Source organism: Lycium barbarum, chromosome 9 (genome assembly GCF_019175385.1).
Source record: "Lycium barbarum isolate Lr01 chromosome 9, ASM1917538v2, whole genome shotgun sequence".
Taxonomy (NCBI): Eukaryota; Viridiplantae; Streptophyta; class Magnoliopsida; order Solanales; family Solanaceae; genus Lycium; species Lycium barbarum.
The window spans coordinates 51,910,170-51,937,996 of NC_083345.1; the positions used below are offsets into that span (position 1 = coordinate 51,910,170).

Here is a 27,827-nt window from a genome sequence, read left to right on the forward strand (position 1 = left end):
TGGCTTAGGGCTATATTTATTTAAAGACTGTTTGACAGCTTCACTTCTGGAAAGAATGGACATTTCGCGTATTCAAGCCCATGCCCAGAACTTGGAAGAGCAACAACAACCGCACAGGGTTGAGCGAGATGTTGATAGGGGATATGGTAATAGGGCAAAATCTGCCAGTACTAGCGGTGAATATAGAGGGGGTCAGAGACCACAGCATTCTAGACATTCAGGCCAGTCTGCAGCTAGTGCACCGCCTCGGTTCGCAGCTAGAAGATTTGATCACCCCATTTATTCTGGACAGGGCAAGAGTTCGACATTTTCAGGTCCCTAGTTTGGAGGTGATTCCAGTTAGAGGAGACCACCGGTGCCAGGGTGCAGTCAGTGTGGTAAGCTACATTTGGGTCAGTGTCGCCGAGGCTCGGATGCTTGCTATGCCTGCGGCCAGACTGGGCATATGATTCCTGATTGCCCTTCGGTGAGTGGTAGAGGTGGGGCCCAGCCCACAGGTTCAGTAGCAGGTTCTTCGTCATCTGTGCGCCCTGTAAGGCAGACTCCCCAGGTTTCAGCTGGTCGTGGCAGGGGCATAGGAGGATCCTCTAGTTCGAGCGATCCCCAGAATCGTATTTATCCATTGGCCGGACGACAGGATCTGGAGACCTCCCCCGATGTTGTTACATGTATATTGACAGTATCTTCTTATGATGTTTATGCATTGATTGATCCGGGTTCTACCTTGTGATATATCACTCCTTATATTGCTGGTCGTATTGGAATAAGACTAGAGCCAATCAAACCTTTTGAGGTATATACTCCGGTTGGTGACCCCGTGATAGCTAGACAAGTGTATAAAAATTGTGTGATTGCAATGTGTTGCCGACACACCGTAGCTAACCTAATTGAACTAGAAATGCTGGATTTTGATGTTATTATGGGTATGGATTGGTTGGCTTCCTGTTACACCAATGCAGAATATAGAACCAAAGTGGTTCGATTCCAATTTCCGGGAGAACCAGTTCTAGAGTGGAAAGGTAATACCGCATCTGCAAGAGGCAGGTTTATTTCCTATCTCAAAGCAAGGAAAATGATTGCCAAAGGCTATATCTATCATCTAGTCCGGGTTCATGATATTGAAGCAAAACCACCAGTTCTTCAATCCGTCCCGGTAGTAAATGAGTTTCCAGATGTCTTTCCGGATGAGCTTTCAGGTTTTCCATCAGAGTGAGAGATTGAATTTACTATCGATGTATTGCCAAATACTGATTCAATATCTATCCCTCCCTACAGAATTGCTCCTGCAGGGATTTATTAGGCCCAGTTATCGCCTTGGGGAGTGCCTGTCTTATTTGTAAGAAAAAAAGATGGGTCCTTGCAGATGTGTATCAAATATAGGCAGCTGAACAGGGTGACAATAAAGAATAAATACCCGCTTCCAAGGATCGATGATTTATTTGATCAATTGCAAGGAGCCAAGTGGTTTTCCAAGATAGATCTGAGGTCAGGGTACCACCAAGTGAGTTTTGGCTTGACTAACGCTCCAGCAGTGTTCATGAACTTGATGAATGATGTCTTCAGGCCATTTCTAGATTTATTCATAATTGTGTTCATCGATGACATCCTGGTATATTCCAAGTCAGAGGAAGAGCATGCGGATCATTTGCGTACGGTCCTTGGAATTCTCCGAGCTTGAAAATTATATGCTAAATTCTCAAAATGTGAGTTATGGCTGAACTCTGTAACTTTCCTGGGCCATATCATCTCAGCTGATGGTATTTAGGTCGATACTCAAAAGATTGAGGCTATGAAGACTTGGCCGAGGCCTACAATGCCTACAGAAGTGTTATAGCCCGTATTTTGTACGTTCGGATATTTCGAGGAAGTCGTGGTAAGTTAAGGGTAAGACCATTTTCAAAAGTTATTTTAATGTACAAGTTGTTATGAATATTATTTATGAATATTATTAGTATGGAAATATTGAAAAAGGCTAAGGGCAAAAAGGGAAATTCACAAGGTGGCTTATGGTAATATTGTGAAAGGCTAGGGGCAAAACGAGAATTTCAACAAGTGTTCTTAAAAGTTCATGAAGGGCCATCTTGGCCGTGTATGTGTGTGTGTGTACATGTGTGGGTCCCACCCTTTTATGGGCTATATAATTATATATATGGGCATGCTTACATAGCAAGACTTGTAGCCATCTCTCCTAATTCAAGAAAGTTCAAGAAACATGGAGGAAAAAAAAATGAAGAGGCCATTCGGCCATAGCTCCAAAAAAAATGACCCCATGGAAATTGATCAAGAAAAATTATTTTCTCCTAGCAATCCCACCAAATGGAAGGTCCTCTTTAACATGGAGTGGTTGTTGGAGCAAATAAACCATTGGTTGTTGCAAGTTGCAAATCTAGCCGAGGAAGAAGTGAAGTGGAGAAGGTAAGATTTAATCTTCTCTTCATATGTTATGGATGATTGTGCATGTTGTGGTGTATAGAAGTGGATGAAATTCATGAAATATATGTGTGTGGGTGTTGGCCGAATGGGATTGATGGTGTAGGAAAGAGGAATTGATTTTTATTTAGTAATTTGATTGTTGTTGTTGTGGATTTCATAATAAAAATGAAGATTTAACGGCTTGAAATGAAGTTTTAATCGTTTGTGGATTATGGAAGAAGTTAATGTGATATTAGTATGGTTTCTTATGATTATAAGAATGAATGATATTGCTAAAGTATAGATTGTTGATGTAGTCCATGAATTTGGAAGAAAATTGTTCTTGTTGAACTTGGAAGAATTCGAGTAGTGTATGTGTTGGTTGGGCCGTTTGAAATGTTGTGCGGGTTGTTGAAGTGTTCTTGAATATTGTTGAATGGTTTCGGATTAGTATTTGAGTATGTGATCAATTATGAATTGAATATAAAGGAAGTGTTATTGAATTATGTAAAGGAGCTACTAATATTGGAATGTAGTTTGAATTAATTGTTGAAGTTGGAAGATATGATTGTTGGTATTGTTATTGATAATTTGGCAGAGTTGCATTCTCGGGTTTGTTGTTGTTAAATTGGCCGAGTTAGATTCTCGGGGATGTTGTATATACAGCGGAAATGCTGTCGAAATTTCGGTAGAATATAAGTGAATTCATTTGAGGACTAAGACGAGTATATGTTGATGAATCTAATGATTATGTCAACTTTCTTGAATGTAGACTAGCAACTTTGGATAAATAAGCGTAGCTAATAAGGCGTGGCACAGGTATGTAAGGCTTACCCTTTCTTTCTTTTGGCATGTCCTAGAGCTAAGTAAGGTATGACATGTCACGCACCTTGGGGTAACTCTATTCTTTGATTCCGAGCTTGGTTATGATGCTTATTCTCTTTTGTCATGAGCATGTCCCGTATGGCTGAGTCTATTGTATGATTAATAAATGAATAAGCTACTTCATATGGTTTTGATATGTAGCCATGATTCTGAAGCTCTGTTTGATATGTTTCCGAGGTTGTCTATGATTCTGATTCACTTTTGATATAAGTACGTCTGATATGATCGAGCTTATGATATGATTGAATATTGGGATGAGTATAAAGAGTTTTGTTCCTAAAAGAGTTCTGTAAATTTTGATGGCCTTAACTTTCGTAAAAGATCTCGGAATTGCTCTGAAATGTTTGTAAAAGTTTTGTGCTAAAAATTTCCGTAACTTTCACATACTAACTCCGATTGACTTGAAACATGTTTATGATCCTTCAAAGGTCGGTATGTGTACGTATATATCGAGTCCTAATTTATGTGCATATGGTTTCGCACTACTCTGTTCGTGCAAGTCTCAGTATGTCCTCCACTGCGTCCCGGGCCAGGGTATGTTCTCGTGCATATTTCTCTGCATTGTTCACCGCGTCCCTCTCACTTGCGGGCCGGGGCATGTTATGTATATGATATGATGACATTATGATGTGATGACGGGGTGGTGGCCGCAAAAGAGGGTCAGGGCATGTTACATGCATATATGATACATGATATTGACATATGATGATTTCATTTACTGCGTCCCTCAATGGAGGGCCGGGGCACGTTATATGCATACATGATATATGATTTACCGCGTCCCTCAATGGAGGGCGAGGGCACGTTATATGCATACATGATATATGATTTACCGCGTCCCTCAATGGAGGGTCGGGGCACGTCATATGCAAACGTGATACATGATGATGACATGTATGATTTAATTTACCGCGTCCCTCAATGGAGGGCCGGGGCACGTTATATGATATATGATATATGATGATGGCATACATGATTTTCAATTACGATTTATGATGACATGCATGAATTTCAATTCAAAAAGGCAAGTACTTTGATGTTTTTAAAAGTTCATACTTGATTCTGATAAATCTGTGTTTCAGTTATGATTCTTCTTTTACTGTGATTCTTGCCTTACATGCTCAGTACATTTTCCGTACTGACCCCCTTTCTTCGGGGGCTGCATTTCATGCCACGCAGGTACACCCAGATGAGTGGAAGATATTACAGAAGATGTTCCAGTGACGTTGGCAAGCTCCACTTGTTCCTGGAGTGCTGCCGAGTCAGAGTATACGTGCTATGATGTCTTATTAATGTTAGAGACTTTGCAGACAGAGTCGTGGGTATTGGTTGTCAGTTCTGTAAGCGGCTCCATCAGCCGATGTGTCACTTTGTGTTATGATATAAATTCTATATGATTACAGATTTTGTTTGTTTTTAGAACAAAGAAAAAGGATATTTCCGAAAGTTTTACTATGTATTTTATTGTATTTGATTTAAGAGTTCAAAGATATTATGTGCGTAATAAGAGTCAGAGGGTTCGCTCGGCCCTAGGTAAGGGTCGAGTGCCCATCACACCCTAGTAAGGTTAGGGTGTGACAAGAAGTTCGTAGCTTTCTGGTATTGGCAGGTTATTACAGAAGATTTGTGGAAGGATTTTCCTCTATTTCAGCACCGTGGATGAAGCTAACACAGAAAGCCGCCAAATTTCAGTGGACCGATGCTTGTGAGCGTAGCTTCCAAGAGATGAAAATCAGGTTCACTTCAGCCCCAGTCCTGACACTTCGAGAAAGATCAGAAGGATTTGTTGTGTATTGTGATTCCTCCGGTGTCGGGTTAGGTTATGTACTGATGTAGCATGGTAAGGTTATTGCTTATGCTTCTAGGCAACCGCAGAAATATGAGTGGAATTATCCGACCCATGACCTTGAACTAGCTGCGGTTATTCATGCTCTAAAGATATGGAGGCATTACTTGTACGGTGTTCATGTAGATATCTACACATATCACAAAAGTATCCAATAGATTTTTAAGCAAAAGGAATTGAATATGCGACAGAGGCAGTGGTTAGAGCTATTGAAGGACTACGATGTAAATATTTTGTACCATCCTGGAAAAGCAAATGTGGTAGCTGATACTCTTAGCCACAAATCCATGGGTAGTCGGTGTGATGTCCCGGCAGGAAAGAAGCAATTAGCCCGTGAGCTCCACCAGCTAGCTAGCCTCGGAGTTCACTTAATGGGTTCGGGCAATGCAGGGGTTACTGTTCATAACCCAACTATTTCATCCCTAGATACGAAAGTGAAACAATGCCAATATGAAGATCCCAAATTGAGCTATTATAGAGATACACTTCCCCAAAAGGGGAATTCACCATTTGAGATCTCTGCAGGTGGGATTCTCATGTTTGGAGGCAGGCTATGTGTTACGGATGTTGCGGGGTTACGCCGTCAGATTCTGGAGGAAACCCATTACTCTCGTTATTCCGTTCATCCAGGAGCGACAAAGATGTGCCATGATCTTGAACTAATGTATTGCTGGGAAGGAATGAAGAGAGATATAGCAGAGTTTGTGGCTGAATGTTCGAATTGTCAACAAGTGAAAATTGAGCACCAAAAACCAGCAGGGCTCTTGCAAGCAATGGAAATTCCAATCTGGAAATAGGAAGCGATGAATATGGATTTTGTTGTGGGTTTACCTCGTTTTCAGCACAAGTATGACTCCATCTGGGTGATTGCTGATAGGCTCACGAAATCAGCACATTTTCTGCCAGTCAAGTCTGTATATTCGGCAGAGGACTATGCCAAGTTGTATATTAAAGAGATAGTGCAGCTACATGGCATTCCTGGATCCATCATTACTGACCGAGGAGCACAGTTCACGGATAAATTCTGGAAGTCCTTTCAAGAAGGACTGGGCACTCAAGTGAAATTTAGCACCACATTTCACCTGCAGACTGACGGACAAGCGGAACGTACCATTCAAACCTTAGAAGATATGTTGCGGACATGTGCATTGGACTTTGGAGGTAATTGGGAGGATCACTTGCCACTTATTGAATTTGCATATAATAACAGCTATCATGTCAGTATATAGATGGCCCCATATGAAGCCTTATATGGGAGGAAGTGTAGATCGCCCATCGGGTGGTTTGAAGTAGGGGAAACACAGTTGATAGGCCCGGAATTGATCCAGCAAGCGGTTGAGAAAGTTAAGCTTATTCGAGACCGGTTGGTGATAGCTCAAAGCTGCCAAAAATCTTATGCGGATAATCGTTGAAGGAATTTGGAATTTCAGGTCAATGATTGGGTATTTTTGAAAGTGTCGCCAATGAAAGGTATAATGAGATTTGGTAGGAAAGGAAAGCATAGCCCTCGATACATTGGACCCTACCAGATTATACGCAACGTGGGCCAAGTGGCTTATGAATTAGACTTACCCCTGGAGCTTAACTCAGTCCATCCAGTCTTCCATATATCGATGCTCTGTAAATGTGTGGGAGATCCTACCAAAATAGTACCCGCGAGTGATATCCAAATCACTGAAAGATTGGCTTATGAAGAAATGCCAATGGCCATACTGGATAGCCAAGTGCGGAAACTCAGAACCAAGGAAGTGGCCTCAGTCAAAGTTTTATGGAGGAATGATAACAAAGAGGAAATGACATAGGAAGCAGAGGAAGCGATGAAGTCCAAGTATCCGCGGTTATTTCCACCCCCAAAGGAGACTTAAGATGAAATACCAGTGTTACCAGGTATGAAATGTTTTTCTTTATCGCTTTTGGGTCGTGTGTGGCCATATTTCTTATTGTTGATGTTGTAGCCCTTTGTGGTGATATTATATTGGGTTCCTGTGACAGGATGATAGTGCCAAATTACAGGGGAAACTCTGGCAAAAATTTCTACAGAATTCCCGAGAATTTAACATTCGAGGATGAATATTCTTGAGGGGGGGAGGGGGTTACACCTCGAAAGTTTTAAGTCGTTGAGTCGTAAATAGACTAACGCAAGCTTAAGACGAACATAAAGCTCCCACGACCATAAGAGGGTGATCGACAACCTTAGAGTATGTACGATAAGATTTTTAAGTTATGTGACTTGGTGAAGCTAGGTTCGCCAGAGGGAGCGAAGTATATGTTCTGTTGAGGATAAGTTATAAGGTTATTTAGATCGTTAATGAAGTGTTAAACAAGTTCCAAGAAGGTTTCGCGAGGATTGGAAGTTAAACGAATCAATTAGAAAGAATCCGGGAAAAAATGTGGATTATACGGTCATATATACGGACCGTATAATTTATACGACCCATATACCTGACCGTATAATTTATACGGCCCATATACCTGACCATAGAACCCTTCCAGTGAGGGGTAAGGTTCTGGAGGAAACATACGGCCCATTATATGGACCGTACAATTTATACGGTCCGTATAGTAGACCGTATATTCCGGGTCGAGTCCGAATTCTAATTTTCTATATGCACGATCCCTCTTTCTTTTTCTCATTTTCCACTTCTCCAACACTCTCTAAACCTCTAGAAACTTCTCCATTTCACATTAACACATATACCTAAGAGAGAAATCAAAGATCAAACATCAAGGATTGTGGAATCAAGGGCGTGAATCCTTCCTAGGGTTGATAGAAGTTAAGAATCTCTTTGGGTATTGAAGTTGAGTTCTTCTCAAGTGGATTATTTTCATTCAAAGATCATCTCTACATAATCAAAGGTGAGTTTTACAATTGTTTCATCTTATTGATGGTGTTGAGTAGTTAAAGAACTTGAATTAGGAACAAATATGGAATATGACCTTAACTATGCTAATAAGGGCATGATGAGTTCAAAGATAGGTTGAGTTATGACTTATGGTGTAATATGAGTAAAATATTATTACGGACGACACTAATGATATTGAAGAAGTATTACATGAATGATGGACATGATGTTGCATTGTAGTTATGGGTATGGAGGATTTTGAAGGTGAATTCGGAAGTCTAATAATGTGTAACTCGAAGGAATTACGTACTATGATATTATGGGTATTGTTATGATGTTGGGAGCTATTTTATTATATTGGAAAAGTTGTCGAAACAAAGGAAATGCTGTCTAATTTTCATTAGCTGTTAATCGCTTTAGTTCGAGCTTAAGTATACTTCGGATGATCTAATTTTAGTACGAACCCTTTTTGTATGTAGAATTGTGAGCCCGGAAGGGAAGAACTTAGTCGATATCGTTAAAAAGGCATAAAGGTATGTAAGGCTAGTCCCCTTCCTTCAAGGCATGACTTCGATTTTATAAATTCTGTTGTACATTCCCATGACCTTCTTATTCCAAGCGATGAAAGTGGAAGATCCTTAAAAGCTCCTTATGAGATATGTTTTATGATAGTAATGTTGATATTTCTATGTTTATGATTCATTGATGCTCTTCTTTGTTGTTATCTCACCTCATGATATTAGTTGCTTCAAGGTGAGACATAGCGATGTTGATGTTCCATAATGCAATCGGAGGCTCTCGACCTTACGTCACTCTGATGGAGCCATAGCTTTTCCTTGAGTTCATATGCATGCTTGATATTATGTACATAATGATGATACACCGTGCCTAGTTGGCCGGGTAGAAACTACTGCACCGGGTGCAGTGGATGGCTTTGATGATACACTGTGCCTAGTTGGCTGGGCAGTCACCACTAGTGGACGACGTGAGATGATTACCCCAGACACGGGAGGCCCGGACGCGGGCTAATGATTATTACAGATTATGTGTGTATCCATGATATGTTTAAACGGTAAAGGCGAGCATGCATGATTCCGCCTAAAAAGGCACCCAGTTTCGATTATTCCTTTTATTAGTATTATTATTATGCTTCCTGTATTTTCCTATTATGCTACTATACATGCCTTACATGCTCAATACATTGTTCGTACTGACATCCTTTTCTTTTATGGACGTTGTGTTCATTCCTACAGGTAGATAGGGGGAGGACCCAGATTCTTAGGCGCCTAATCAGCTTGCACAAGAGCACTTCCATATTCTGGAGGTGCAGTTTCTGATATGCTCTTTTGTGCACATACTTGGGTATGACGGGATCCTGCCCGTCCTCATGACTCCAGTGTTCAGTTAGAGGCTCGTAGATACATATGTGTAGGTCGTAGATGTTATGTGACCCTCATTGTATATTTTGTATATCATTCTTTTGGTGCCGTGAGGGCTTGTGTGTGTGTGTTATATATATATATACATACATGTCTTGCGGAGTAGTTTATGATTAGTTCGTAGTAAGCATTATCTTGGAGATTATATGTGCTCCGGGTACTCGTCATGGCCCTCTAGTAGGGTCGTGAAACACACCTTAGCCTTTCCTTTCCTTTGAGCTTCGAGATTAAGAAAGTCTAAGCATATTCGAATCATGGAATTAGAATCAAGAAGAACATCAAACAAACCCTACTTCTATTCAAGACCCAAATCACCAACCTATGGAATAGGGTTTATGAACTAGAAGGGTGAAATTAGGAATCTAAACGTCCCAACATGAAATTAAACCTCTAGGTGATCAATTCCCATCAATAGCAAGCTAGAATAGTCAAAAATTCATTCAATTTCGGATTCTAGGAAAACCCCTAAATGTGGGTATAAATCCCAACGTCCAATTCCACCAATTAGCCTCTAATTAGGAAGAAGTTATGAAATAAGGGTTTCTAATCATTAATTAAATGCTTAAGGAAGCTAACTCAACCAACGATCATGATTTAGAAGCCTAAAAAGAATATTTATTAAACCCCTTCTTAATCTTCAATCACTTAATTAACTATCAAGATAAAGGAATTGTAAGATGATTAGGGATAATGGAATAGCAAAGAGATTAGAAGGACTTACCACCAAGAATATTCTCCACTAATACTCTAGATTTGCTCCAAAAAGCTCAGATTTCAGAATAATAGTAAATGAGGGACTTAGGGCATTTAACACTTCATTTGATGAACTAATTGCCCATCACCCACTTCCGCGACGAGATTACTGCTCTAGCGATCCCATGACCACTACAACAGTGATACCCAAATGGCAGAGGCCGCTTCAGCGACAGGGTGACCGCTATACCGGTACCGATGCCCCCAAAGCGGGCACCATACACTAGAAAAGATTCCAAGTTTTCACAACTCAACTCCAATTTCCGATATCTCCCGAGGCCATCTGCTCACAAACCACCTACATGGACACACATAAAAACACGCTACAAACGCACTCGTGGCCTTGGACTTCCCAACGGAGGTCTCGCTGACCGAGTCAACCCCCGATACCTCAATTCCAACTTCCCAATCCAAGTCCCAAAATGCACCCGAGTGCATTAGGAACAGAAGTAGATATGCACAAAAGTTCAAAATGACCATCCGGACCTCTCGGAATCGATGAATTTTCGAAAAAGATCCGTTTACCCAAAAGTCAACTTTGAGTTAACTCTTTTTTGCTTAAAGCCAATTTTTCCCAAAAAGTCACCAAAATCGACCCCGAACACCACGGGAAGTATGTCAACAGTCTCCTCGGGTCAAAAGTGAGCTCAGCAAGCTCAGGGAAGGGTCAAAAGTGCCAAAAAGACTATAACGACTAAGCAGGTCGTTACAACTGGGCTCGGCCAGACTTAAAAGAAATAAAAGGGGGAGGCCACTATATACATGTATATACATGCGATATACATGTATACACATGAATATCCGTGTATATATATGTATATATACATGAGAATTTGACACGCATTTTAATAAATGACCATAATTAAGAAAAATCAATTAATTTAAACCCCTTGATATGGTCAAACATGACTAACTAACCAATTAAACAATGATTAATTAAGCAAATGCACTTAAGTTGCTAATATAGCCTCTTTTGACTTTAAACCATGAAATTGGTTGTTCCAATTATGGCCATTTTTAGCCCAATTAGAACAATTAAAACTAATTTGCAGTAATGGCCTTAGCTGATTTAAACCAATGAATTTGACTTTTCAATTATGGTCATATTTGATTTAATCGACCAATTAAAAACTAACTTTGCGAAAATGACCCTGATTGATTTAAACCATGGAAATTGGCTATTTCAATTAAGGCCTGAATTAGCCAACAATTGATTATTCCAACTGTAGCCACTATTAGCCACATAATAAACAATTTATGGAGTTAACCACAATTACACATTTAATTAATTATGTTTAACTCTGATAAATTGTACCAATGCACATTAAACATGCAAAATTAAGAGTTGAGGGGTAAAATGATTAATTCATTTAATTAATCAGATTTCTCGAATTGAACGGAGTAAAACGCTTGCTAATTGATTTTTTGGTAATTTGACAATTAAATAAATAATTGTTTTAAATCATCATCTTGATTGCAATTTAGTATAATGTTTCATATTAGTGATAAAATATGCAAATTAATTTCTAAATTATTTATAATATTATAGAAAACATTTTACCAAACATAATGGCTAAAATATTATCTAAATAAATTATAAAATCATTTTGCCTTGCAAAACATGGACATTTCACTCCATTAGCTATTCAAGGACTCTGGGTAATTAAATAAATTATGGGAGGTAAAACATTAGGTGTCAACAACTGCCCTTCAGTGTTCAGGGATGGCAAAACCATCCCTGAGTAACGAAATTTGAATAACCCTGATTTTTGACTAACCCAACTCATATTACCTCTCATTTTTATGCCTCATATTACCTCTCATTTTTATGCAAGCTTGAAATATGTGACCGGACCCTGATTTTTGGGTTTTCTACATATCTCAGGTTACATGAGAATTTAGGCCACTGGTAGTTTGACGCAATTTAGACGTGTGAATGCAAATTTAAGAAAAATTCTTAGTTATTAAAACTAAGATGTCCGGAGTGATTGTTTAGAGTGTGACTGACTCTCTGGTCTTGAGTCTTCCTACATATCCCTAGTCTTGAGAATCAAGTCACTTGTAGTTTGACTCGATAGGAGGAAAAGTGTAACCCTTATGCGGGAATGTCTTTGTGTGCGCCGATGTGTGTCCGACTGGTTGTGGGAAAATTAACGAAAAGAAAATAAATCAAATAATCAAGTAAACAAATTTAAGTGGCTGAGCATGGAGTCGAGCGATCTTCCAAGTCCTGGCCGGAGAGCTTGACTCTTATGAGCACCCTATCTCGACCGGTTGCGTAAGAAAAAGTTCCACGTTGCTCCGCATGTATCTGGATCTAATCTGATCAGCCTCCTCCATCTGGCTAAACTTCCACCTATTGAGTAACGTTGTGATTGATTTTGGTGACGAATACTGCAGCCATCGGATAGGATTTACATCATCTTGACCCTCGGAGCGAACACTGCAGTCATCTGACCGGTTTTACAATGCTTTGACCTGTTCATTATATTTGATACCTAGTATGCATAAATGGCCCTCTCGGCAGTGTTTGCATGAATATGTACCTCTTGGCATCCTTGTATGAATATGTCCCTCTCGGTATGTTTGTATGAATATGGCCCTCATGGCATGTTTGTATGAATATGACCTTCTCAGCATGTTTGTATGAATATGGCCATCATCGACATATTTGTATGACTATGGCCTTCATGGCATGTTTGTATGAACATGACCCTCTTGACAAATAAGAAAATATGAATGACCCTCATAACAAATAAGAAAATATAAATGGATCTCATGGCAAAAGAAAAAATATGAATGGCTCTTATGGAAAATAAAAAAATATGATGGCCCTCATGGAAAATAAGAAAAATATGAATGGCCCTCATGGCAAATGAGAAAATGTGAATGGCCCTCATGGAAAATCAAAAAATATGAATGGCCCTCATGGCAAATAAGCAAATATGAATGGCCCTCATGGCAAAAAAAATTATACATGGCCCTCATGGAAAAATATGAATGGCCCGCATGGCAAAAGAAAATATGGATGGTCCTCATGGATAATAAGAAAAATATGAATGGCCCTTATGGCAAAAAAATAAAAATAAAGGCAACAGATATGGCCCCTTTGACTAAATCGTCTTTCTTTCGTCCTTTATGTCGGTTGTGACTCTCATGGTCAGATATGTCGTATTGCTTTGCTGCGACCCTCTTGGTCGGATATTTTTCCCTTATGGCGTTCACGTCCTTAGTTAGCTCTTGTGGCTACTTGTTTGCCTTCATGGCATTTAGATCCTTTTAAAGTCCACGTGGCTGGATGCTTGCCCTTGTGGCAATCAAATCCTTTATAGCCCTTGTGGCCCTACACTTTTCGGAAAGTCGGTCTCTAGCGGTGGCCCCAATCTCTTCTGGCGAACCATTTTCCTACACATGAAACAAAGTTAGAAAGATAGGTCGTCATCCCGACAACCTGCGAACTTGCATCAAAAAGAAGGTTAGTTCCCTATTAAAGTTGATTCGCATTGCTGGCGCTGGCAGCATCTTTGACTTTGTTGGCTTTCCTGGACTTAAATCCCCTTGGATTCGGTATTCAAAAGATGAATTCATTTTAATTATGCAGGAAAATCATTTTGTGAAAGTTAGTCCAGAGTTATCTACTTATGAAAAATAAATTCATCGTTTTAAAATTGTAAAATTAATTGTCATGACATGCGCTCTCAAATGAGGAGAAATATTTATCTGATGACTGAGGCTCCCTTATTTCCTTGTGTGGAATTTTTGATACCCTCTCAAAAATTCTGTCCCAGTTTAAATCTATTTGGTTGGCGAACTCTCGTGTCGAATCTTTTGGATTGTAGGATTTCTGCCCCAGTTTAGGGTGCTGAAAGGTGAGAAATTTGGAGATCCCTTAAAAGAATTCTGCCCTAATTAGGCATGTGGCAACCTCTTCGTGCTGATCCTGCGTCCTTCTTGAAGTCCTATCTCTGAGGCTTCCTAGGGGTTTCTTAGGTTTTTCTTTTGGTGAGACCGGGCTCAAAGAGCGCCTACGTATCCTGTCGCAACATGAATCAGGTCGAATGTAGTTTGGAATAAAAGTAAATGAGTTTTGGTTTTTACTAATAATGCGACCGACCCCCCAATGGACGGCCTATGTATCCCACTGTGGGGAAGTCAGGTCATTGCGTTGTTCATATTACAAAAGTTTTTTTGGTTTTCTTATCTATTACAAACGATTACAAGTAAAGGAATAACTAACATAGGCAAACAAAATAACGATTACAAGCAAAAAATACTATTACAGTTAGAAAGCCTTGTCTTCACCCGTAGTAGCATTTGAGTTGATTGGCTTGGACATTCTTGCCCGTCTATTTATGCTAGTACTACTGCTCCTCTGTAGAGTACTTTACGGACTACATAGGGGCCTTGACAGTTGCGAGCAAATTTCCCTTTGTATTCGTCCTGGTGTGGGAAAATTCTTTTGAGCACCATTTTCCCTATTTGAAAAGTCGAGTCCTAACGCATTTGTTGAAGGATCTTGTCATCCTTTGTCGGTATAGTTAGCCATGGAATACGGCCACCATCCTATTTTCATCAATTAAATCCAGTTGGTCATATCAGGCTCGAACCCATTCTACGTTGTCCAATCCAGCCTTTTGAATGATTCTCAAGGACGGGATTTTGACTTCGACCGGTATGACCACTTCAGTACTATAAACCAGTAAATACGGAGTTGCCCCTGTTAAGATTCAGGCCGTGGTACGGTATCCCAATAAAGCATACGACAACCGGTCATGCCAACCTTTGTAGTTATCTGTCATCTTTATCAATATCCTCTTGATAGTCTTGTTGGCTGCTTCTACGGCTCCATTTATCTATTATCGGTAAGCTGTTGAATTTCGATGAGTGATCTTGAATTTCCCACAGATATCAAGTGGTTGTTCAGATTTGCCCCGTTATCGGTTATGATAGTTTTGGGTATGCCGAATCAGCATATGATGTTGTTTCGCGTAAAGTCAGCCACTACTTTCTTTGTCACTGATTTGTGTGACGTTGCCTCTATGTATTTGGTAAAGTAATCAATGGCAACTAAGATGCATCAATGCCTATTGGAAGCGGCAGGTTTGATGGGTCCAATGACATCCATCCCCCAAGCGACGAAAGGCCACGGTGAACTCATAACATTAAGCTCGTTCGACGGGACTTTGATTAGATTGTCGTGAATCTAACATTGATGGCATTTTTGCACAAACTTGTAGCAATCATTATCCATTTTTATCCAGTAGTATCCTGCCCTGAGGATTTTCTTGGCCAACGCGAATTCATTTATATGGGGTCCACAAGTCCCCGCATGTACTTCCTTTAAGAGTTTTGTTGCTTCAACGATGTCCACACATCAGAGAAGACTTAGATCCAGTGTCCGTTTGTACAGTACTTCCTTGTTTAGAAAGAAACCATTAGCCATCCTCCTGATGGTTTTCTTTTGTCCACTAGTGATGCCCTCAGGATATTCCCGTTTCTCTGGATAAATCTTTATGCCATTCTACCATGGCTTGCCATCTGGCTCTGCTTCCACGTGGGAATAGTAAGCATGTTCTTCTTTCAGAATTGTCTCCAGCGGTTAATGTGACTACTTTCGGGATGCTGGATCACTGACGCTATTGTGGCTAATGCATCGGTAAACTCGTTATAGGCTCTTGGACTATGTCAGAACTCAATCTTTTTGAACTTCTTGCACAACCTTTGTGCTAGATTTACATATGACAGGATCTTGTCATTCTTGGTGGCCCACCTCCCTGCACTTGATGGATCAATAGGTCGGAGTTTCCTATGACTATTAATTCATTTATGTCCATATCAAGAGCCACTTTGAGGCATAGGATACAAGCTTCATATTTAGCCATGTTATTGGTACAACGAAATTTGAGCTTGGCGTCCATTGGGTAGTGTTGCCCATTCTCCGATACAGAACCTTTGTAGTTGACTGCTCCGTCAAAGAATAGCCTCCATCTTGTATAGGGGTCCATTATTTCTTCTTCTATAGCTTAGTAACCCTTTGTCTGGGAAGTGAGTTCGACGGAGTTCCAGATCTTCATCCATTGGACTTTCAGCTAGTAAGTCGGCCAAGGCTTGTCCTTTAATGGCCTTTTCAGCTATGTACACAATGTCGAATTCACTTAACAACATTTTCCATTTGGTCAACTTCCTGATGGGCATGGGTTGACAGAAGATATACCTCAATGGATCCATCTTTGATATTGTTACACCTCGGAAAATTTTCTGTTGATGCACAGTGAATAGACTAACGAAGAACACGAAGTATACGATATTGCAATAAGTAAGGAATGACATTTGATGACCCTAATTGAGATTTCAAAGATGTTGAGGTAAGAGAAGGAAGTTTGCCAAGAGGAGGCAAGACATACGATATGTATCGGAAAGGATTTACGAGTAATGAGTTAATGATGCTTTGGAGAAGAGTTATAACATCCCTTATATTGTTAATGAGGTGATAAACAAGTGCTAAGAAGGTTCCATAAGGATTGGAGATCAAACGAGTCGACGAGAACGAACTTCGGAAAACTGGGCATTATACGGCCAAACATACTGGCCGTATAAAGCATACGGGCTGTATGTTCAATCGTATAATCAGCCCAGATTATCCCCCCTCTCTGGACCAAATTTACGGCCAGACATACGGTCAGTATAATTTATACGGACCGTATGTTGGTCCTTAGAAACTGGTCGGGACAGATTTATGTTAATAATAAGGGACCAAGTTTCATTTCATTTCATTTCCCTTTCAAACCCTTCTCTCTATAACATCTCTCTAGACTTCTCCCACAAGAATTCATGAAATATTAGTGATCAACTACATCAAACCAAGTGAATGAAGTGTAAGAAACCCATTAAAGTTCATCCAAGACGAGAATCCAAGTGAAGGAGAAACTAGGGTTTTGCTCAAGTGAAGTGTTTGCACCCAAGGGTCATTCCTACACTATCTAAGGTAAGTTTTATGGTATTTTCATGTTGTTTAATGTATTGGAAGTTGAAACACTTGGATTGTAGAAGGAAATAGAAAACGGGTCATGAATGTGGGAATAATGTCACTTTTGAGTAATAGTTTGGATTGAGTCATGATTCTTGATATGTTATGATTATAATCATGTTATAAATGATATTGAGAACATGGGATGGACATTGTATATGAATGAACGTAATCATGTGTTATGACCATGAATATGGATGATTGGTAGTGAATGGAAAACTAAGGATAATGTAAGTGAATAAAGGTTATTGTTATGATGTTGTGAATGTTATTATTGATGTTTGGGAGTTGATATATGATATGGAGGAAGACGTACAAATTAAGGAGATGCTGTCCAATTTTCTCTAGCTTTAGTCATGTATGCTAAGCTATCGATTTTCTAATGATAGTATAACTCTAATGAAGGTAGAAATGTGAGCATTGAAAGAGAACGTGCAAGTGATAGAATAGTTGAACGAAGAGGTATGTAAAGCTAACCCTTATTTCATAAGGCATGGTTCTTTGGCCAAATATCTAATCTTCTATAAGCCTATGATGTCCTCCAAATGATGCTATCTTCAAAAGCTTTTAAGCTCATGATCCTCGATATGTTATGATTGTACTAAATTCCTCATATGATGAGTAATCCTCTGAGGATAGATGTAATGAACAACGATACTAATGATGCTAAAGACGCTTATGAGCCTTCGATGTATATGTGCCTATGTATAGCTATTATGAAACCCCGGGCTTATATGGCCGGATAGAATATATATATATATATATATATATATATATATATATATATATATATATATAATGCGCGCGCACCACTGCAGTTGGGTACGGATAACCCTGAGCCTTGGTAGGGCCAGGTATGTGTAACCCTGAGCCTTGGTAGGGCTAGGTATGTATGATCAACGAGCCTAGCCATGGTCGGGTACGCGAAACACCGAATCTTCGTGGTCGGGTATGCTATGTAAATGATATGTATATGAATATGGGTATGAATATGTATATGAATATGTATGTGAATATGACTATGGATACAATATGTAAATGAGTACGAATGTAAATACGGATACGGATATGGATGTATGTACACAATCACGCGTTAGAAATGGAAAGTCCCTATGAGAAGCGACTAAGTACTTATGACGATGATACTACTATCTCCCATCCTATGCTATTTCTTACGTTGTCTATTATGCTTTCATAATGATGTTGATCATGCTTTACATACTCAGTACATTCTTCGTACTGACTTCCTTTTGTTTGTGGACGCTACGTCATGCCCATAGGTGGCCAGGGAGATAGGCTTCGTCCACACTGTATTACTCAGGGACTACATAGCGGAGCTCCGTTTCATTTGGAGCTAAAGCTTTTGGTACTTATTCTTTTGTGTACATATATATGGGAATAGCGGGGTCCTGTCCTGCCTATATGATATGACATACTCTTCTTAGAGGCTCGTAGACAAGTGTATATGGTTAGATGTATTTGGCCTTGTCGGCCTATATTTTGGATGTCATTTTGTTGGCCCCGTCGGCTTATGTACATTGATATGGCAGAGTTGCTAATGATGATATAAATGTATTGTTGTCCAATGGGATTAGTATGATTGATGGATAGAAAGTATGATTTAGCTATGTGACTCACCAAGATGTAAATGTAATAGTATGATAAGGGGTGCCTGGGTGGGTTAGCACCGGGTGCCCGTCGCGGCCCTCCGGTTGGGTCGTGAGAAAAGTGGTATTAGAGCAGTTCTGTCCTAGGGTGTGTCTACGAGCCGTATCCAGTAGAGTCTTAGTTAGGGGTGTGTTGTGCGCCACACTTATAAACAAGAGACTGTGGGCATTTTAGGAATGAATGACCTTCTTTCTTCATAAGATCATGCGATAGAGCTATGACATAAGAACTTCTTTTTCCTTAACCATGTGTTATGTATTTCATAAATGCCTGTAAAGAGAAAGGCTACGGTAGCCCAAAAGGGCAAGACAGTGACAGAAAAGCAGGCTGAAAGAGCACCGCCAGCAGTTGTAGAGGAAAGTGAGTCCCAAAATGCGGCTCAATCTCAGTTCTTCCAATCAGCGCCTATGTCTGAGGAGCGTGAGGGAGCCTCAGCCCCAGCTCCAGCACCTTTGGCTCCTCCACCGAATGCTTCAGGCCAAGATGTAAAAGAGGCCATTCATTTTCTGACTCAATTGGTTGCTGCCCAGACTCAGCGGCAACGTACAGGGCAAGGTGATAGGGTTGTTAGTGCAAGGGCCCGTGATTTCGTTAGCTTGAATCCGCCGGAATTCTTTGGATCAAAGCCGGATGAGGACCCTCATAATTTTATTGATGGAATGTTGAGAATGCTTCGGTTGATACATGATTCGGACACCGAATTGGTGGAGTTAGCGTCCTATTTATTGAGGGGTGTCGCGATCTATTGGTACACGGTTTGGATGGCTTCACGGGGAGCCAATGCGCCTCCCACGGTATGGTAAGAATTTGTAGATGCCTTCCTCCGACATTACGTGCCTCTAGAAGTTCGGTGAGCTAGAGTCGATAAATTCTTAAATTTGAGGCTGTCACGACCCAGCTAGGGGCCATGACGGGTACCCGGGGCTAGCCACCGAGCACCACTCGTGCTACTACTTATCTTGCTCATTTAATGGTCTTTTATCAGTTTTATACTCAAATTGTAGGAAAATCATATTTTATATGAAAACATAAATACTCTTTAAATACATTTTCCTCTCGGCCATCAAAATAATATATACATATAATAGCATCTCGTGAGACCATCTAACCCACACTGTGCATTTACGAGCTTCTACTGGAGTGCTAAGCATAAGGACGGGACAGGACTCCGTCATGCCCAAAAATACATACACATGAATATACACAAAAGAATCGTCATAAGCACCTCCGAACAAAGGAGTGCTTTCAAACAGCTGACGGCTACTGCTGGTCTGGGTCGAGCTCTCCTTCCTGTCTACCTGTGGGCATGATCACAGCGTCCAAAGAAAACGGACGTTAGTACGAATATTGTACTGAGTATGAGAGGCATAAACAATGAAATAGAACAATGACATAAAGGAAATATCAATATGGAACATCTATATCTAACTGTCATGTATAAAAGAATTGAGCCATGCTGTCTTACTCATACTCGTCATCATATCATGTATGCATAATGTATAAGCTGCCCGCTTATATAGGTGCGGTGTAGTAATGTATAAGCTGCCCACTCATATAGGTGCGATTTAGTAATGTATAAGCTGCCCGTCCATATCGAATTGGTGTGATAATCATAATATTAGCCTGCGTCCAGGCCTCCAGCGTCCGGGGTATCATTTCATGCCGCCCACTAGTGGTGTCTGCCCAAGCCATTTGGCCATGGTGTATCGTATAGCTGCCCGCCTTAGCGGTGACTGCCCGGCCAACTAGGCGCGGTGTTATATCATCATCATACATACTCATCATAATAGGCTTATCTTAACATACTTATCATAATACAAGCATAGGGTTTATAACCAACTTTACTCTATCGGGGTGACGTAAGGTCGTGATCGCCCGATTTCATTATGGAGCAATTATCGACATCCTGCCTCACCTTGAAGGAACTAACATATAAGGAGAGTGTGAGCAATAAATAACATCATGCCATTTTAAGATCATCATATCATATCTCTTATCTTACATTACCATTCATGGATATAGGTTTTTAGCTTTCCGGAATATAGGGACTCATGAAGAGGAGGAAAATTATGCTATGAGATTCATGCCATTAGAAAGAAGGGACTAGCCTCACATACCGTTGACGTTTAACTAAGCTATCGTTCTCTTGTTCTCCTTCGATATCGCATTTCTACCTTCAAAAGAGAATTCACCTTTACGTTAGTTAATCGACTATAAGAACACGTTACTAATTCTAGGAAAAATTGGGCGGCACTTCCTTTGTTTATACTACTTTTCCCATATTCTATATTAACTGCCAAACGCTCACAACAAAGTTCACAATATTGTATTCAACAATCATCATTTATCTACATTTACCACATTCCACCATTTTTCTCCAATTTCTCCACATTTATGGGCTTTAGCTCATCATCACATTTTCTCATACATCACACCTATTTCATGGTCTACACGTCATTTATAACATATTTATACTCCCAACTCATCAACATTCATAATGCAATCCAACTATCATTCAACTATGGCACTATTCATATTTTATGACCCATTTACGACACTCTTCTATAATTCATGTGTTTCAATGTATTGATTCTTCAATCATCATGAGAAGGTCATCAAACTTACCTTGGGTAGTGTTGGAACAAGCCTTGAATGGAATTACTGCCTTAGTACCAAAGCCCTACTTCACCTATTTTGGGTTTTCTTAAGAAATATGAAGTTTAGTGTGATTCTTACACTTGATTTCATGGATTTGATGTTATTGACCTTGATTTTCCTTTGGTCCTCTTGAATTCTTGTGAATGAAGTGTTTAGAGTGTTCTAGAGACTTCTTGAGTCATGTTGATGAGAAATGAATAAATGAGCTTAGGGTCCCTTTTAATAACTCAAAACCTGATTTTTAATTAACAATAGTCGGGTGCACAGTGGCCGTAAACCCAGTTTACGGGCCGTATTCTGGTTTACGGTCCGTCCTTTACGACCGTATTTATGCATATCAGAAACAGAAAGGTTTGTTGGAGTCATGGTAGTTTACGGTCACAATTAACGGGTCGTATTTCGATTTACGGTCCGTATTCTGAGTCGTATTTAACCATTTCGTCGTTGGGCAGAAATTTGATGTTTTTGGAATGTTGGAGGACAATGGCAGTTTACGGTCCGTAAACCACTTTACGGGCCGTATTCAATTTTATGACCAACTGGGTCGAAGTGCAAATCTGTAACTTTCAAATCTTCAAAAACTATAATTAGTCATTGTGGAGCATAACTTTATCCCTTGTTCCCATTGCCTTTGAAATCTTACTTTAGGTCGTCAAATGTCGTTCCCTTCTCATTAACATTGTATACTCGTATTCTTCGGTAGTCTATTTGTTGTACGTTCACGGAGAAATTTCCGAGGTGTAACACTCTTCCCCCCTTTTTGGAACATTCGTCCTCGAATGTTAAGTCATCGGGGATTCTAGAAAAATTTCGCTAGAGTTTCCCCTGTAGCTTGGCACTACCAACCTGTCACAACAACCCATAATATCATCGCCTCACAGGGCTACATCACAACATCGACATATCTATGGCCACAAACAACCAAAAGCATGAAAAATAAGCATACATACCTCATATCGTTGGCGTTTCATCTTGAATCTCCGCTGGGGGTTGGAATAAATGCGGATACTTAAACTTCATCTTCTCTTCTGCCTCCCAAGTCATTTCTTCCCGATTGTTGTTTCGCCATAAGACTTTGTGTCACGACCTGGCTAGGGGCCGCGACGGGTACCCGGGGCTAACCACTGAGCACCGCTCGTACTATCATTTACCTAACCCATTTAACAATCATTCGTCTATTTCCGGTTAACATTAAAAAGAGGATTTGCTTTTCATTACAAAAATATAACGCGTTAATACAAAAACATATTTCAATATACTTATACACATGCGTACTACCTACGTTGTGGAACCACACAACCCACATCGAGCATCTATGAGCCTCTATTGAGTGGTATAAAAATATATACACAAAAAGAACAACCAATTAGCACCTCTGGAAGATGGAGTTCTCTTCAGCTCGGCTAGTGACTCCTATCAGTCTGGACCGCTTTCCCGTCTACCTGTGGGCATGAACACAGCATCCAAAGAAAAGGATGTCAGTACGAGCATTGTACTGAGTATGTAAGGCATACATCAAGAAATAAAGTAAGAATAAGAAAGTAAAGTAAGTACAAGGAGATAATCGATAACTTCTTGCCTCATAAGGCGGATCCATGCATGCATACTCATAAAGCATCATATAGTGAATTGCTGCGGAACGCGCAACCCGATCCATATGTCATCATATGTTAGTGTCGAGGAACGTACGGCCCGATCCATAAATATAATAAGTTAGTGCTGAGGAACGTACGACCCGATCCATAACCCATATATCCCGCATCCGGGCATCCCGCGTCCGGGATGAGAACATGATATGCCAGCTGACTAGGTCGCTATGCGTCTATAGCGCCTCACCTTTCCCCATTTCCCCTGAAAACATTTTCATATCATATATATACCTACATAATATACATAGCATGCTTGAGAGCCCAAGGAAAAGCTGTAAGTACGTCGGAGTGACGTAAGGTCGAAAGCCTCCGATTATGTTATGGAGTAATCATCGTCGCTTTGTCTCACCTTAAAGGAACAATTATTATAAGGCGAGACTATCAATGAAGAATATCATTAAAAGAAAGCATAGAATAAAATCATGAACTTCATAAGGCATCCATTCATATACTTTGGAAGATTTAGAAATAAAGTCACCATCCTTGAATAAATTGAGAAATCAGTAAATATCTCGACGTTCTCATATAGTCCTTGAAATCGTAAACTTGAAACTTTTAAACATAAGATCGTTCTCATCATAGTCAGCGTAATAATATTGTCATTTTTGACATCATCATTGTTATTGAATACAATATCCACGGTCGTTATCATAAACGCTCACATAATCACAACCTTTGGTTTTGGAAAATAGGAATACTTGGAAAACATTTATGGAATATCAAGAAGGAAATCATGCTTCGGAATCTTAGACTTTTTAACCTTTGATAGCAAGGGAAAGATGAGAGCATTTATGAAATCGTAAGCTAGGGATCATGCCTTTGAAAGAAAGGGAATAGCCTCACATACCTTCGACGTTTACAATTCTTACTGCTTGCTCGTTCTCCCTTAATGCACTCGTATATACCTTCAAGAGAATTCATGTCGTCGTTAGCTAAGTAATTATAAGAACGGACTACTATTTCTAAGGAAAATTGGATAGCAATTCCTTCATTTCTAATACTTTTCCCATGTTTCATTTCAACTCTCATACATTCGTAACGACACTCACAATATTAATTTCAACAATCATCACTTATACACTTTAAGAAAAATCTACCATTTTCCTCCAATTTCTCCACATCCATGGTTATAGCTCGTTATCACGTTTTCTCGTATATAATACTTATTTCATGGTGTAGACGTTATTTATAACATATTCACAACCGTAGCTTATCAACTTTCATGACTCCATTCAACTACTATTCAATTGTGCCAGTATTCACCCATGCAAGGCCCATTTTCTATGTTCTTATACATTTCAAGTATCTAAGCCTTTCAATACCTTGAACCATATGGTATAGTCATGAAACATACCTTGGATGATGGTGGAACAAGCCTTGAGCAACTATACTCTTTTTATACCAAAACCCTATTTCAACCCTTTTGAGATTTCTTGAAGAAGATGACTTCCAATAGAGTCTCATGCACTTGCTTTCATGAATTAGATGTTGATGATCTTGGTTTCCCTGTGATCTCTTGAATTTTGTGGATGAATAATTGGAGAGCTTCTAGAGTGTTCTTGAAGGTTGTATGGATGAAAAATGAAATAAAATGAGGCTTTGGTCCCTTTTAATAACTCAAAGTTTGATCTTTAATGAATTCCAGTCGGGGTGAACAGTGGTCGTAAACCACAGTTTACGAGCCGTAAACTGGTTTACGAGCCGTCCTCCCTGGTCGTATTTAAGCATGTCCAAAACAGAGAAGTTGGCTGAAGAATATTGCAAAACTAGTTTACGGGCCGAATTCCAAGTCGTATTTAAGCATTTCCACACTTTAACAGTGAGTTGGAATTTGAAAGGCTGGAGGACGATGGTGGTTTACGGTCCGTAAATCACTTTACGGGCCGTAAATCACTATACGACCACTGGGCTGCATGAAATTCTACAACTTTTCCATTTCCAAAAATTCACGAATGATCACCCCTTGCTTAGTAAAACACCCCACACTCATACCCTTGTCGTTCTATTCCTTGTACATGTACGGGGACTTTTCCGAGGTGTAACATTCTTCCCCCCTTTTGGAACATTCGTCCTCGAATGTTAAATCAGCGGGGATTCTAAGAAAATTTTGCCGGAGTTTCCTTTGTCGTATGGAACTACCAACTTGTCACAATAACCCATAATATCATCGCCTCACAGGGCTATAACACAATACCAACATGTCCATGGTCGCACACGTCCCAGAAGTCAAAAGTAAGCATACATACCATCATGAACTTTTCCTGGAGATTCGACTAGGTGCGGATACTTGGCTTCCGCATTCACTTTGGCTTCCCTAGTATTTCTTCCCGATTATTGTTTTTGCCACCAAACTCTGATTTAAGCCACCTCCTTATTTCGAAGTCCTCGCACTTACCTATGTAATGTGGCAAAGGGTACTTTCTCATACATCAACTTTCTTGTCATTTGAGCATCATTTTATTGACATGCTCCTAGTGGGAGTTCTAACATATTCATAAGCTACCTTGCTTGTTACATACGATCTTATAGGATCTAATGCATCGGAACCTAACTCTCCCCCTTTATTCCGTGATTCTATCGCTCTCGCAGGTTGTCATATCTTCAGGCTTCTATGGTGAGTATGTAACATGTACTTATACTATGCCCCAAGCAATTATTCCATTTGTCTCTCACAGCAATTCCAACTCGACATTTCAGTTCCGTTTACCATATACCCTCCTTCAACTTACCCCGGGCATCATGACTCTCTCACCCTTACTTTACCTCTTACTCCTCTCCTAAGTGTTCACTTGGTCTCATTGGCGACGCGTAAATATCTACGAATTACATACTATTTTTGCGCGATTCGCATTCGTACCCATCCATCCGTATACTTGTATCCATGTCTGTCTTCGCATCCATAGTCATATTCATCTGTATGCCGTATCCATGGTCATATTCATCTAAGTGTCAATATCCTTCTCAATGACCATTTCGCTAACGCCCTTATCTCGAGAACGGGGTAACTTTACAATAAGACCCATGTTAATATTATGAATTATTCTGTGTGTCAGGCCTGCATGCCTTCTTCTTGGGGCTACCGTCACCCACAATATTCACAACATTCTCCGGGGTTATATTTTCATTTGGGCTAAAAGAGCATTCAATCCCGGAAGTCATTAAATCAATATAAGGACAGAGAAACGAGAGTTTCCATTCTGCTGGAAGAGTAATAGTAACTAATCAGTACTCCCTAAACTGATTCCAACTCTCCTCCAACCATGTCACACAATCAGAGTTTCACAATTTTATTCCTCGTTTTGCGCCACTTGGGACCTTATGGGACACAACGTCTCACAGATCGGCCTTATACTTCGCTACAAATTCATCTGAGATTTATAATTTAGAGGGACGATGAGGTGGTATAATCTTAGGGAATTGTGGGTCCACCTCTGCCCGTCACCAGTGTTTTACTATATTTGCCGACTCACGGCTCTTCATCTTCCCCCTTCTTCTTGCTTTTGCGCGTCCTTATTCTACCATTTTTAGTCAATACACTCCCGTAGGGTTCATCATTTCAACCTTCACACTGGTGTCCTCTCTATTTGCTTCCCCCCTTTTAAGGGTTTTACTCGTACCTTTAAATCTCGAATCCACGTACTCCTGACTACACTATGCCTTACTAATTCCGTCCCCTACAGTCTATGGCTATAACAATTCATACGTGGAGTCGTGGAGTCTTAGCGTACTCGCCTTACAGTCTTATAACAAAGAAATGCACCCGATATAACACTCCGAGAAAAACGTACGTTACTTAGCTCATCCAGTAGTTATGTGTCTGTATCTGAATCTGCTCCGATTAACAACTTCCTGCCCCATAGGGATGCTTACATTAATAGTGGGTCTAGCTATCCATGCTACCCATCTAATGTCACTTGCCGTCTTCTTCGGCGCTCAAAATTTGCTTGTAACGCCATATTCGTTTCCCTAGGGCTTAGGTCTCTCTTACGCCGCTAATGCGCCCCATGCCTCCTTATTCTCTTACTCTTGTTTGCGCTTGGAACCAATTTCATATCCGCATTGTACCACTATCATTATTAGTTATAACTCTACTTCATCGCTTCATCGTCGTACAGTAGACCCATAACTCATGATCATCTTTTCCTCTTCAATTCTTTACCTCATTCACTTCCCTCGTTCTAACTTGGTATGGGATATTTTTAGGAGACATGTTCTCCTTTAACTACCACGCCACTATTCTTTAGGCACTCGTACTTCGTACATTTCCTCTTTGCTATCTTATCTCCTCCCACTTAATAGTCGATCCTTGACTCTTCGCATGAGGAACCATATTCTAACTTAGTACCGCTTTGTTCTTTAGGATACACCACCTGTGTCAATCCGTCCCTTGCTGCCTAAAACTAATTCTATCCGTCCTGATCATCCCCTATCTCGCTCCTATCGCGTTGACCTTCCTCCTACTAATTATTCTACTTTCATTATTTATCTTTACCGTAGTCTCGGCCTTATATGCCCAACTAAAGATATCATCCATGCCCTTAGGCGTCTTCTCGCTATACTTTACATAACAATTCTTGTTACGGCTCATTGTACCCAGATCATAATCCACCCTATAGAGTGACACTTCTTGATCTCGTTTGCAAACCT

General features: G+C 40.1%; 1 protein-coding gene across 1 annotated transcript; it reads left to right on the plus strand.

The window, feature by feature from the left end:
* Positions 1 to 2,335: 2,335 nt before the first annotated feature.
* LOC132611928 (uncharacterized) lies at positions 2,336 to 5,940 on the plus strand. The gene is made up of 2 exons (XM_060326284.1): positions 2,336 to 2,415; positions 5,622 to 5,940. Exons 1-2 carry the CDS (start codon positions 2,336 to 2,338, stop codon positions 5,938 to 5,940), a joined length of 399 nt encoding a protein of 132 aa, XP_060182267.1.
* The last annotated feature ends 21,887 nt before the right edge of the window (positions 5,941 to 27,827 follow it).